Raw genomic sequence first — 13,925 nt, forward strand, 5'->3', positions numbered from 1 at the left:
CTGGAACAAAAAAGTGCTCTTTACTGACTAGTTGGGGTTTTGTCTCACCAGGGGTGATGGTCGGACTCGCATTTATCATCGAAGGAATGAGCGTTACACAGAGGCCTGACCTGATTTGGATGTGGAGGGTCTATCATGGTCTGGGGCAGTGTGTCACAGTATCATCGGACTGAGCTTGTTGTCATTGCAGGCAATCACAACGCTGTGCTTTACAGGGAAGACATCCTCCTCCCTCATGTGGTACCCTTCTTGCAGGCTCATCCTGACATGACCCTCCAGCATGACAATGCCACCAGCCATACTGCTCGTTCTGTGTGTGATTTCCTGCAAGACAGAAATGTCAGTGTTCTGCCATGGCCAGCGAAGAGCCCGGATCTCAATCCCATTGAGCACGTTTTATCCCATTTTTATATTCATACAAATAATTACACATGTTAAGTTTACTGAAAATAAAAGCAGTTGAAAGTGAGAGGATGTTTTAAAATATAAATGTTCTCTCACTTTTATTTTCAGTAAACTTAGCATCTGTAATTATTTGTATGAACAAAAATATTCAACAACTGAGAAAAAAAAAAACGGCTGCATTAAGAACTGCAGTGCATCTTCTCCTCATGGTCTGCACCAGATTTGCCAGTTCTTGCTGTGAGATGTTACCCCACTCTTCCACCAAGGCGTTTCCAAGTTTACGGACCCTTCTGGGGGAATGACCCTAGCCATCACCCTCCGATCCAACAGGTCCCAGACATGCTCAATGGGATTGAGATGTAATGTGTCTCACATTATGGACACTGCAGTTTATTGCCCTGGCCACATCTGCAGTCTGCATGCCTATGGGACATTCATACAGATGAGCAGGCACCCTAGCCATCTTTTTCTGGTGTTTTTCAGAGTCAGTATAAAGGTCTCTTTTGTGTCCTATGATATTTTAACTGTGACCTTAATTGCCTACAGTCTGTAAACTGTTAGTGTCTTAATGATCGTTCCACAGGTGCATGTGCATTGATTGTTTATGATTCATTGAACAAGCATGGAAAACATTGTTTAAACCCTTTCCAATAAAGATCTGTAAAGTTATTTGAATTTTACAAGATTATCTTTAAAATACAATATCCTGAAAAAGGGACGTTTCTTTTTTTGCTGAGTTTATATATAAAAACCAATCATTGGTGATGGTGTTATAATGTAACTATGAGGTAATCAAAAGTATAGGCTATTCTGGGGAAACTGCTACTTCCTCCAGTCCAAGTTCCAACAGACCTGTATAAGCACTTCACCATTTTTTTTCTTGCCACCGCAATCCAACACCTGGCAAATTGAGGCTTCTTTTCACTGCTCCCTTTAAGTCACAGGTGCAACAAGGTCCTGAATAAGAAGTGGGAGAGAGATCATGTGTTCTATTTTGTCAGTTTAAATTAGAAAAAAAGTTAAATTCACATTATATGTTCAATCTGCATTTCTGCAAATGGCAGCTCATTCCTTCAAACAATATTGATCTAGGCCTGGTTTGCTTATCAATGTGATCATATTCAGTATTAAATGCAATGTGTGGATATTGTTATATAATTTTGTATAAATTGGTTCATAACTAAAGCAGTAGTCCATGGGTTGAAAACAGTTAAAGTGGGACACTTTCTGCTCATCTGTCAATGCCGCTGATTGTAGATTATGCTCCAAATGGCTACATCAGTTTTGGCACAAGAATATAAATAATGACAGATGATAAAGCTTAATTGCTTTGCTTTACCTGTATTCATCTTACTTATGTTCTTGTTTTAGTGAGTTCACTTCCTTGATAATTATCAGATTTGAGAATCTTGCAGACCATGAAAGCTATTTTTTTTTTCATAGAGATGCTTTTCATTACTTTTATATGTGTTGCAAAAAGTAAATGTAAAGATAGTATTTTAGACCATTCCATTATTTACAACAATATAGGCTGGCTAATTTTTAAGTTGCATGCTCATAGCCCCAGTATTAATCACTATTCTAGAGTTAAAGTTTATCACGTATCACTAGACCTTATTCACAACAGCGCCATCTTTGATTTTTGCATCTTTGAATGACAACGAGGCTGTGAGGGATAGACTTACAATCTATTCAATGGCACGCAGGTTAGAAGTGTTTTTAAAGTTCTTAGATCACAATTGATTGTCCAAACTGTTCTGCAGTTTTTTTTTTTCTTTTTACAGAGTGTTCTTGAAAAGATATGTTTTCAATGATTTGTCCGTGGAAAGATCAAATAAAAAAAATGCAGAACAGCCCATTGAAGATTGTATGCCTATCCCTAATGGCCTCATTGCCATTTCCATCAAAAATCACAGATAGCGCTGCTGTGAATAGGGTAAATTTTGTCCAATTTAACTTGAGAAGATTCCTCAGATCAAGTGAAGAATTCATTAACAATTGTGAATAAGGTGGGATTCTCTGGACTAATTCACCACAAGGGTCTGTAGACCGGGCTCCTTGTTGACCTCCACAGTTGAACATGCTTCAACAGAAGAGGGATCATTAATTCATTGTGCAGAGCCATGTAAGGTGAGTTTTACTATCAATACAACAGAAGGATCAAGTTTAGGCCAATTTTAAATCTAAAGAGTTTAAATAAATTATTCTTCGTAAATGCTTTGTCCTTGGGGAGAATACCAGGGAACATTTTACTCATTCCCAGAATAGTCCACTTAAGTGACCTGTAAGAATCCTGTGTTAATAGGGTTGATCTACTTTCCAAATATGTTATTCCAAGCCTCGAGAAAAAAAGGAACCAATCTTAATTTACGCAGCAGTTTCTAAACATGATAAATGGTCCTCTGTTAACTTCTACAACATTTTCCATGAAATTTCCTGGACAGGACGGTTTGAGGCATGAGCTTGACATGCAATCATGAAAAATAATATGTGTCACATCAATTACAGCAACAATGTACATTATGGAACTTCTTTCAGATGTTTTCATCATGTTTTATCTTTAACTGGCATGCCACAAAAATAAATAAAAATGGCACAAGATCAAAAAAAAAAAAGATATATATTTTTAGTAACCTTTGTCAGTTTTTTGAGGGTGCAATGTCAGTAATTATTTTCAGTTTCAGATTATATATGATTAATAAAAACAACATTAAAAATAAACAATGCTTACCACATTATATAATCCCTCAGATGAAAAGGAATTGTTGTGGAATACTCAAAAGTTCCCATGAGAGCTGCAGTAGTATCTAGTTTATACCCATCAAATCAGATTGACATAACAGTCTATTCAAAGGAGGATTATATATGCTGCCATAACCTGTCATTTTTCAATCTTAAATTTCAAATATTCTATGTGCAACAATACTGTGGTAACGTTTAATGATATTGCATTATATTTTTCAGTGACTGGTAGCTACTCAATCATGTTGAATCTGTTGTGTTTTCTAGAGTGCATTTGAACTTTATTTACAAACTATGTTTACTTTCACTGCATATTGAAAATTCTTATTTCCATGATATAATATATATTCCCCATACATTTTCAAGGGCGATTAATATATCATCAGCCATAGTATCTTGAAAGGCATGTTTCTTGCTCCATGCTCCTCTTAAACAAAGTTAATAGAAAGTAAATAAATTGAAGATCACAAAACTGCAACTACTGTGAGTTGTTCATGCTGTATCTATTATTTAACCAGATGAAAGGTCTATGATTTTATCTGATCTTTTTAAATCTGGAAGTTACAGTTATTCACAGTATACAACTTGAAAGACAAAACCTAAAACTAGCCAGAAAGTATCTAAAATGGCACCTTACTGAGATATGGTGTATCAGGAAACAGGCTGTAGCATCATTAGATCACTTTTTCCTCGATAGGTGGTATGTAAGTCAGCCTGTTGAAGACCTGGCCTAGGCAGTCACTGGATCAGCTTTAATTTGAATTCCCCTCTCAGTATTCACTTCTAAGTGTATGCAACCTCATGTCTGATGGCCTGTCTCTCAGGGGGATGTTTCTCCTTCAACAATACCTAAAATAAGAGACAATTTAGAGTCTTCTTGACAAGAATGTTATTCCCTTTCCACTACCGCTCCTGAGAACATATACTGTACATGCATTAATTTTTGCCAGTATTCACTTCATGTGAGTATGCAAGCTGACTTATGTAGTACCCTTCAGCGTGTCCAAGTCTCCTGTTGACCTCTGTTTCAGTGAAGTCCAGTGAATCTCTAAAAATATATTTATGTAAAGTTTGGGCGTTATAGGTTTGTATAAAGAGGAAGGTCTGCATTACCAATGAGAAACTAACAGTCATTCCTATAAGCACCATTAAAAACAAGCTGACTGCTTTCTGGCCAGCAGTGTGGATACAGGCTATGTAGTGGCAACATGGAGCAAGTCTCTGATTTACATTCCCTTGCCCCTCACTGTTTCTTCTTGCGTTATCAGGGACCACAGCACCATATCAGGGGCCACTAGAGCGTGCCATAGTGCATGTGCCATGATAGAACGAAAGAACACAATGTGTTTTTAATCATTTAAATTCTATATCAAACACTATAAAGAACGTGGATTACAATTTACAGCCGACAAATAACGTGATCCCTTATCTAATACATTATCAAAGGCTGTATAATGTGGTATTGGGTATGTCTTTTTGAAATTTTATTAAACGTAATAAGCAGTTATAAATTATATGGCTTATTATCTCTATATTGCTTGCTGATATTAATGTTCAGTCAGCGTTGGTAAGTGAGATGAACGTAAAATGAGTGTTTCAGACGGACAATAGAAGTGTTCCATCATGTCCAGGCTGAGGCATGTTAGGACATGTTCATCCCATTCCATGTTTTGAAATTCAGGATTTTATAAACACATTTCTATCGGTTATTTTCCCGCATTTTAATGCAAAATCGTTAAAGTACCCGGTATCCTACATAATGTTGAGTTGCCTAATGTCTTGGCTAACGTCCAAAACTTTTTTTATTTTTTTATAAAGCAAGGATTGTCGCGTGAGATGGCGCGCGCCCACACCATGGGTCAACAACACTTGATGTCGCATGAGTGAAATTTCGGCATGGTGCATTTGTCTGCGTTCACTGAAATGCGGTGGCCAGGGTCGTAGCAGGAAATCTTGGACCCCTTTCCTATTAAAATAATAATGAATATGTTGTGCCCTCCCCCCCAGACCTTTGGGCCCCTAGAATCGTTACCACCTTTCACCCCACTAGCTACAGCCCTGGCGGTTGCTACCCCCTTTGTAGTGGTGAGGAGCGAGAAGAATGTTCCCTCAATTAACATTCTTTAGGCTGACCTGTTGCCAAAAGGTATTTTAAAGCGGGGGTAATTTGACTAAGAATGCGCATCGTCATTTAGTGAACAGGTAGCCTGCTACTCCCATCAAGTTGAGTGGGTGCAATCAAAGACAAGCTAGTAGTGATCGCTGCACTTTCACGATATACTTGCATCAACTAGTCTCTCCAATCGGGTTATAATAATTTGGCTAGTATCTGTGTTGTTGTTGGACGCAAGAAATCGAGCGTGAGTCATCAGAAAACAATGCAATCACTCATAATAATTCAAGAAACTATTCAGTTTGACACTGATTTATATTCGGACTATATGCAAACGCTTGTTAATATCCAGGATACTTCGTATTTCAATTTAAACGAAATAGCAAATTGATTCGGAGAATAGCCTATAGCCGCTCCAATTCACTCATGCGCAGGGACAGGCACTCGACCGGGCTGGGGGTGCGAGGGGCGGGTATTGGGATAAGGGGCGGGTGTTGGTATAAATTGCCTTTCCCTACATATTCCTTGCCTGTTCTCTGAACTTTGAGACAGCCACATGCATCACTCATAGAGATGCAATAGACTGGAAATTAAACAGCAAATCACACGTCTCTTCATACACCGAAAATCGTAGATGATCACCATCTAATCCTGTAAATCTTGCCGAAAAAAGGGGAAAAGACGATCAACGGTAAGGGAAAGTAATAATGGTTATAGTCTTATCCATAATGGCATATCTTTCGGCATGTTTTGGCAATATTTGCATACTTGTAGGCTATACACACCTACCTCATTGGTTCTGATTTTGCATTTATAATCACAAAGTAAAACGTGTAAATCCTAGAAAAGGGTTTGAGAATGATCACAATTTCGAGAAGTTGCGCTCCAAATAATGCGCTATCGCCAGGGTTGTTTTAAGGGCTCTTGATTTTATCAATTTGGTCTTTGTGCTCATCATTGAAAAACAAAATCCCATCAGTGCATGTAGGCCTATGTTTAAATTCCTAATTTATGAATACGATTTTGCTACTAATGTATTAACTAACACTTACATGTTTTCATTTCACAGATGTTCTCAATGACTAGAGCACTCCTCATTCTGTCATCGTTAATGTTCACTGTATACGCTGCCACGGCTGAGACTCTTTGTGGTGCAGAACTGGTGGATGCTCTGCAGTTCGTGTGTGGAGAGAAAGGTTTTTATATCAGTAAGAATAATACTTATAGTGCTGTGTGATAAAGTTGTCCGAAATACGGTATTTGTGTCAGCTTGTTAACTCAGAGAGGAAAGAAAAGATTGCACATTTTTTATATACTGGTTGTTCTTTGGCTCCCCCCTCACCCCACCTTTCCTATCAGATGACTGTGGACTTCCCCCTTTTGTACCTCTCCTGCTGTTCTTTATCTTTTATCTCTGTTTAGTAGGCACATGGCAAGGCTAAATGATTCATTTTGATTGCTATTCATACATCACTGTGATATAAAACAATATTTCAACCTTGTCTCATAAAATGAACGTTATTACGTGCTGCCTTCTACGTTTCGTCGAAGTTTCCTGGTGAAATTAACACTACAGTCTCTACAACAACTGTACGTTTTAGTCACTTTAATGACTGCAATGGATTATTATGACTTAATAAGCACTTGTTTTTCACACTCACATCACTCACACGTTGTGTTATGATATTGAAACACTTTTACTACAACGCAACATTGAAAAGTGATACATTTTATCGCTTGTATTACAGACTCTCCCACATTTACACACTTATTCTAATGTGATTAGCTTGCGCAGTAGCTCACCTGATAGAGTGTTGGATTTTAAACTAGTTTGGAGTTCTAGCACTCAAGCTGTCAAGTTAGATGGAAGTAGCATAGAAGCTACAAGAGATGATGTGGTTTCTTCAGAAAAAGTGCTTTTCACTTAGCATTTTGTTTTTGGAAACTAGCCGTTTGTTTTTGTTTTGTTCAACTTTCATTTGCTTTTAGGACACTATTGGTTAAGTTTAGGTTAAGGAGGCCTTTTACTCATTAAAACCTGCATCCAATATCAACCTTAAGAACCTAATTTGATTAAAACATTTCACTCACTGTTGGAGCTGGACATTTCACTTGAAAACTGCAGCGAAACCTGTAGTAAGGCATGTCATTTTCGTTTTGCAAACATTTTGCCACCATCACGTTGATAAATATTCATGAGATAAGGCTGCAATATTTTATTTTCTACAGTGCACTGTTGCTTACTTTAAAGTCAGGATCCTTATTAAATTTGTGTACAAAAGTGAGTGACAAACAACACAATAGAAAGTTCTGTCAAAGCCGTCTCAGATTGCAGAGAGCTGACATGCTGACTAGCACATGTGGGATTTGGAGTATAAACAATAGTGCATGAATTGGTTGCGTTGGTCCCTTTCCAAAGGAACCCAGGAGTTGATCGCTTACCTTCTCTTTCCTCACCCAGGCAGGCCAAACAGAACACACGGCCGCCGTTCTCGCACTGGAATTGTTGAACAATGCTGCTTTCAGAGCTGTAGCCTGAGTCTGCTGCAGCAGTACTGTGCCAGACCTGTGAAGTACGAGCGAGATCTTTCCTCCACCTTACTGCAGGTCTTCCCAGTGTCACAGTCTCTTCACAAGGTACTTGAAGCTGCTTATCTTCCCCTCCCCCAATCGAAAGCCCGGTACAATGATTTTGCTGAACCCACAAAACATAGACTCAGACCAGACAGGCTAGTCAGACATGAGCCTGTTTTTATCATGCTAAAATCAATATTAACCATGTCTCTTTTCTCAAAATTGCTGAGCCATGTGGAAAATGGCACAGATCATCAGAAATCTGTGGTGTGCATTAAAGAGGTTGTACTAACAACATTAAGGGGGACCGTTCCACACACACACACACACACAAAAAAGGCCATGGTAACACCATGAAACTCTATTGGACAGCGAGTGGAATGATGTCATTATTCTAAGCACCAAAAGAAGTACAAGTGTTGTGCCACATTCTGGCAAATTTTTATGCCATGTGCTCTTGGCATGGAAATATGTCAAGCATTGGCAAGACAGTAGGCCAGCTGGCCATGGCTTGGATTTCAAAACAACAAAAACAAACAACCTAACAACACAATCGTCAGCCCCACTTGAGAACAGAACATTCGCACTGTGAGTGCATCAGAAGTGCAGCACAGACTGAGGGCACTGTGCTTGTCACGCTGGAGAGGTTGTGGAGGTCAGTTGTAGTCAGAGTGTGTTTACCGTACTGGGGCATCGAGCAGGAACACATCAAAGAGCAGCCTCTGTATGCGTCTCTGTCTACAGGCTGTCAAAAATGAACTATTATGAAAGGAATATTCCGGGTTCAGTATGTTAAGCTCAGTCGACAGCATTTGTGGCATACTGTTGATTACCACAAAAATGTATTTAATCTTTCCCACCATTTCTTAAAAAAAGAAAAAATCTGGGTTGCAGTGAGGCACTTACAATGGAAATTAATGGGGCCAATCCGTAAATGTTAAAATACACACTGTTTCAAAGGTTTAGCCACAAGTCATAAACAATATGCCTGTTAACAGGATTTTAGTGTTAAAATTGCTTGCTAACCTTTCTGTGTAGAGTCATATCCAATTAAAAAAAAAATGAATTGCCTTGTGTCAACACTGTAAACCCGAAAACAACCTTAAAAATAAAGATTTTAACAACTTTACACCTCAAATAATACACAGGGTTTAACAGAAGAATTAGTGTATGTACTTTATAAAATTATAATAAGCTTCACATTTCCACATTTAAACTCTCAAAAAATTGGCAAAATTGGCCATTGTAAGCACCTCACTGTAACCTTGATTTTTTAAGAAAAGGGGGGCCCTGTTGATTGTCAAATGCTGTAAATTCTCTCATAATTTACTTACCCTCATGCCACCCCAGATGTTTATGACTTTCATTCATCTGCTGAACTTAAATGAAGGGGGGGTACCACAGTTTTGAAGTTCTAAAAATCCCATACATCAATATTAAAGTAATCCATAAAACAATAGTAGGTTAAATCAATGTCTTAAGAAGCGATATGATAGGTGTGTGTGAGCAACTGATCACATTCACATTGTGTTTTTAGTGATTCACATTCTTCATGCATACTGCCACCTACTGGGCAGCCAGAAGAATTTCAAGCAAAAATAACTTAAATATTTATCTGTTGTCCACACTTATTGATCACTTTTATGATGCCTTTATATGCTTTTTAGTGTGTCAACATTTTGGCACCCATTTTTTGGCATTGTATGGACCAATAAAGTTGAAATATTCTTCTAAAAAAAATATCACAATTTGTGTTCTGCAGAAGACAGAGTGTCATACACATATGGGATGGCATAAGTGTGAGTAAATGATGAGATAATTTTCATTTTTAGGTGAACTATCCCTTTAACTTTAATTGAACCTGGAATATTCCTCTACTGGTCAATATTCACCCAGTGGAATTGGTTTACAGGGGCATTTTTTTTTTTATACCTTTATGAGGGCATGTTTGTTTTCTTACCAAATTAACACACAGTTTGCCATTCATTTATGTCAAGCACATCAGTTAAATTCATTGAAATATATTCTCTGAATAATTATAGCAGTTACCTGTAAAATGAAATAAATATATTATAACACAATAATCAAAGGCAACTTTGAAATTTTTGTAGTTGTTATCAGGATCAGAGCTGATTTCTTTTTTAAATTTTTTTTTTTTTACTTTTTTTCTTGAAAACTACTTATTAGCTACACATTTAATATGACCTCTGAGTGACTGCAAACAGAACAAATCTGGCAGCTATGGGTCTACAAATGCACCAAACCACAAATTTAATGACTAGATAGGCCTATAACGGAATATTATAAAATATATTACTGTAAATGCCCCAAGCCCTGGTTAATTTCAGACCCTGAATGCAGGTATATTACAACCCCAATTACAACCCCAATTCCGAAAAAGTTGGGACAGTATGAAAAATAAAAGCAAATTGCTAATAATTTATAAATTGCTAATAAAAGCAAAACGGTGTTGTTTGTAAATTATATTCACACTTTGAGATATAGATATGTATCTGGGTAGCGGAGGACAAATCTCAGCGCCTTTGCATCTGAGATGTCAATCAGTGCTTCTTATCTCATGTCTTCTTTAGCACGTTACAGCAGAGATATAGCACGTGTGGAGGCTTCACACCATCCACTGCGGCATCCACGCACAACTCACCACGTACCCTACCAAGAGAGAACCACATTATAGCAATCACGAGGAGGTTACCCGTGTGACTCTACCCTCCCTAGCAAACAGGCCAATTTGGTTGCTAGGAGACTTGGCTGGATTCACGCAGCACGCCCTGGGATTCGAACTAGCGAACTCCAGGGGTGGTATCCAGTGTCTTTTACCACTGAGCTACTCAGGCCCCCCCAACCATTTTTTTCAAATTTCAAATCAGATGATTGCAACACACTCCAAAAAAGTTGGGACATCCCCATTTCTACTAATAATACGTATTAAGCATTTAAGCACAGAAGACACAAGTTTGTTAAGTTTAAAAAGTGGAATTTCTCCCCATTCATCCATTATGCAGGTCTTCAGCTGCACAAATGTATGAGGTCTTCATTGCCATATTGTGCACTTCATAATGCACCACACATTCTCAATTGGAAATGGTCAGGACTGCAGGCAGGATAATCTAGCAGCCACACTCTCTGCTTATTGGCCAGTATGTGGTTTGAAGTTGTCCTGCTGAAAATGCTGGGAAGTCCCTGGAAAAGACAGTGCTGGATGGCAGTATATGCTGCTCAAAAATGTACATATCTGTCTGTATTAATGGTGCCCTCACATATGTGCTAGTTACCCATGCCATGGGAACTGACACACCCCTGGCCCATAGAGACACTGGCTTTTGGACCTGATAACAGTGTGAATGGTCCTTTTCCTCTTTGGCTGTGTTTTTCAAAAACGATTTGAAATGTAGACTCATCTGACCAAAAAACACGGTTCCACTGTTCTAGCCCAGAGAAGTCAGCAGTGCTTCTGGACAGTGTTGATGAAGGGCTTCTGCTTTGCATAGTAAAGTCTTAATTTGCAACTGTGGATGCAGTGGCGAATGGTGTTGACTAACAAAGGTTTACTAAAGTAATCCAAAGCCCATGTTCATGTTATCCATTGTATTTTAAGACAGTGATGTCTGAGGGAACAGTGATCACATGCATTTAGAAGTGGTTTTCATCTTGCCCTTTATGCACCAAGCTTTGACCAGATTCCTTGAATCTTTTAATTATATATTGTGCACTGTAGAGAGTGAAATGCCCAAAATCCTTCCAATTTGTCTTTGGGGAACATTGTTCTCAAAATGCTGGATTATTTGCTAACGCATCTGTTGGCAAACTGACAAGTCTCGAATGATCCTTGCTCTTGAAGGACTTGGCTGTTTTTGGAGGCTCCATATATACTTTTGCCTCACCTGTTTAACATCTCGTTTCACATCGCCTTGTTATTTTAACTCATCAAATTGTTTTTAGTTTTAAATTGCCCCGTCTCAACTTTTTTTGGAGTATGTTGCAATCTGATTTTAAATGACTGTACATTAAACAAAAACGATGAAATTCACAAGGTAAAACATCATATAATTTTTTTTGTAGTGCTTTCAATATAGAAAAGGGTGAATATAATTGACAAATAACTCATTTTTTCTTTTATTAGCATTTTTCATACTGTCCCAATTTTTTGGAATTGGGGTTGTAGATATGAAACTACTGTTTGTCTTTGTGCATGACCACAATGAACTGTAACAAACTAATATTTCAGTTGACATTGATATGAAATGAGTATAGGAGAAATTTGAAGGGGTAGTTTACCAAACAATTTAAGTTCTGTCATAATTTTCCCATCCTCAGATTGTGCCAAAACATTATGACTTTTATCCGGGGCTGACAGCCTCAGTTACCATTCTCTTTCATTGCATCCCTTTTCAAAACAACGAAAGTTAATGGTGACTGAGGCTGTCAGACCCTAACCTTCTGCCAAACATCTCCTTTTGTGTTTCGTGGAAGAAAGAAAGTCATTCAGGTTTGGTACGACATGATAACAAAATTTTAATTGTAGGGTGAACTGTCCCTTTAACACAAATTTAGGAAAGGCATAAGTTATATAGCATGTCAAATATGACAAATCAATGGATTACAAGCACTAACTGAAAAGACTAAAGTACAGCAATTTCTTTTGCTTTACAGGATGCCTCAAGAACGCCTCTGAGTGTGAAATATTCCAAATATGAAGTGTGGCAAAGAAAACCTGCCCAAAGGTTTAGGAGGGTGGTCAAAGATAAGGAGCAAACTAATTTCCACCAGCCCCTCATTACCCTCCCAGACAGACATCCTGACATCCTTCCAAACATCTAGATCAACACTTCTAACAAGTGATGCCCAGCCTTCCAATGTGGCAACAAACAATGGATTATAGCCAGTTCGTGGTCAGCAGAGGCACTTTTTTTGTGAATCATGCCACTCATCATCAAAACCAGAAAGAGATGAATTCAGTCTTGGTGAATATCACCAGGATGCCCAGAACTGATATTTTGGAAGTCGCTAGAATGCCATTGTCAAAAGCCTGCAATCTGCAAAAGCAATTATGGTTTTGTCTTGCTTGCACCCTATTTTGAATGTCATATTTTAAGGAATGAATTTATCGAGATTAGAGTCCTTTACCCGCACCTTTAAAGTGCCACCTCCATGGCACAAAAACAGAAGAAAAGTAAGAAGAAAAGAATGTTGGCTGGCTATGCAAAGCCAAGGACTGATGATAACAGCACCATGTTTTTGAAGAACTGCTCAAAATGATAACATTATGGTGCTACCTTTGCAAATGGACTCAAAAGGAGTTTGTTGAAGAGTTTTTCCATTTTAGGAAAAAAACAAAGACTGTATTCAAAAGACAATTCAAAAACACTGGTTGTTTGGTAATGATCCCAACCAGAAAAAAAAAATGTTTCCAGGCTTGGCTGTTCAAGATCCATCTTCTGTGCCCTGGAAAATTAAGTGAAGCCATTGCTATCAAATGAGATGGCATTGCAATTGAAGGCAGAAAACATCACAAAATATTGAAGCTAAAAATCCATCTTGTCATCTTGGACTTTGGGCAAGAGCAGTCTTGCACGTTTTAAGGGGTCTCATACTTGTACCATAACATTCCTGTTTGCAATTTGAGTCTCTGCCATTTTATCTTTGCGATTTGTCTTTACTGCTATTTAGACAGTATTTTACACATATACAAAAGAAAGGAACAATCATTTTAAAGGGAAAAATCTGCAATAATTTTTACATGTTGTCAACATACAATTGTAGTATTCCAGTGCTTTTGCTTGAAAAGAAATACTTGAATATGTATGAATAGTCTTATGAGATGTTGCCATTGACCTTATTATGACCAGACTTGCAGATTGAGCCACCAAACATTTTCTACAAGTAATGGCACTGTATCAAGGCATTATTTATTTTGATATGAAACTCATAAAAATCAGTCCCAATGAGAGATTACATGCACAACTCGCAGATTTTTGTACATGATCTTTTTTTAGCTGTTCTGCTTATATATGTAGATGCTATGTACCAAAAATTCCATGCCTCCTTTTTTAAGTAAAGTCAATGGAAGCTT

At 37.9% G+C, this 13,925-nt stretch overlaps 1 protein-coding gene and 1 long non-coding RNA gene across 3 annotated transcripts; one reads left to right on the forward strand and one right to left on the reverse strand.

Annotated features, from left to right (window-relative positions):
* Positions 1 to 980: 980 nt before the first annotated feature.
* LOC127662579 (uncharacterized) lies at positions 981 to 7,839 on the reverse strand. Its single transcript, XR_007972903.1, has 3 exons — positions 7,703 to 7,839; positions 3,785 to 3,996; positions 981 to 1,362 (listed from the first exon to the last, which is right to left on the reverse strand). It is a non-coding gene; the product is annotated as an uncharacterized LOC127662579 (long non-coding RNA).
* LOC127662123 (insulin-like growth factor II) lies at positions 5,803 to 13,217 on the forward strand. 2 transcript variants are annotated; one of them, XM_052153179.1, is made up of 4 exons: positions 5,803 to 5,951; positions 6,330 to 6,468; positions 7,722 to 7,897; positions 12,506 to 13,217. In XM_052153179.1, exons 2-4 carry the CDS (start codon positions 6,330 to 6,332, stop codon positions 12,671 to 12,673), a joined length of 483 nt encoding a protein of 160 aa, XP_052009139.1. In that variant the 5' UTR covers positions 5,803 to 5,951; the 3' UTR covers positions 12,674 to 13,217. The 2 variants fall into 2 exon arrangements, with proteins under 2 accessions (XP_052009139.1, XP_052009225.1); XM_052153265.1 differs by having other exon boundaries at positions 6,330 to 6,456.
* The last annotated feature ends 708 nt before the right edge of the window (positions 13,218 to 13,925 follow it).

Source organism: Xyrauchen texanus, chromosome 1, assembly GCF_025860055.1.
Source record: "Xyrauchen texanus isolate HMW12.3.18 chromosome 1, RBS_HiC_50CHRs, whole genome shotgun sequence".
Lineage (NCBI taxonomy): Eukaryota > Metazoa > Chordata > Actinopteri > Cypriniformes > Catostomidae > Xyrauchen > Xyrauchen texanus.

Coding starts and splice junctions, on each gene's coding strand:
- LOC127662123 (XM_052153179.1), top strand. CDS start 6,330: ATGTTCTCAATGACTAGAGCACTCCTCATTCTGTCATCGTTAATGTTC. Junction 6,469..7,721: donor AGAGAAAGGTTTTTATATCA/GTAAGAATAATA, acceptor TTCCTCACCCAG/GCAGGCCAAACAGAACACAC. Junction 7,898..12,505: donor TGTCACAGTCTCTTCACAAG/GTACTTGAAGCT, acceptor TTTGCTTTACAG/GATGCCTCAAGAACGCCTCT.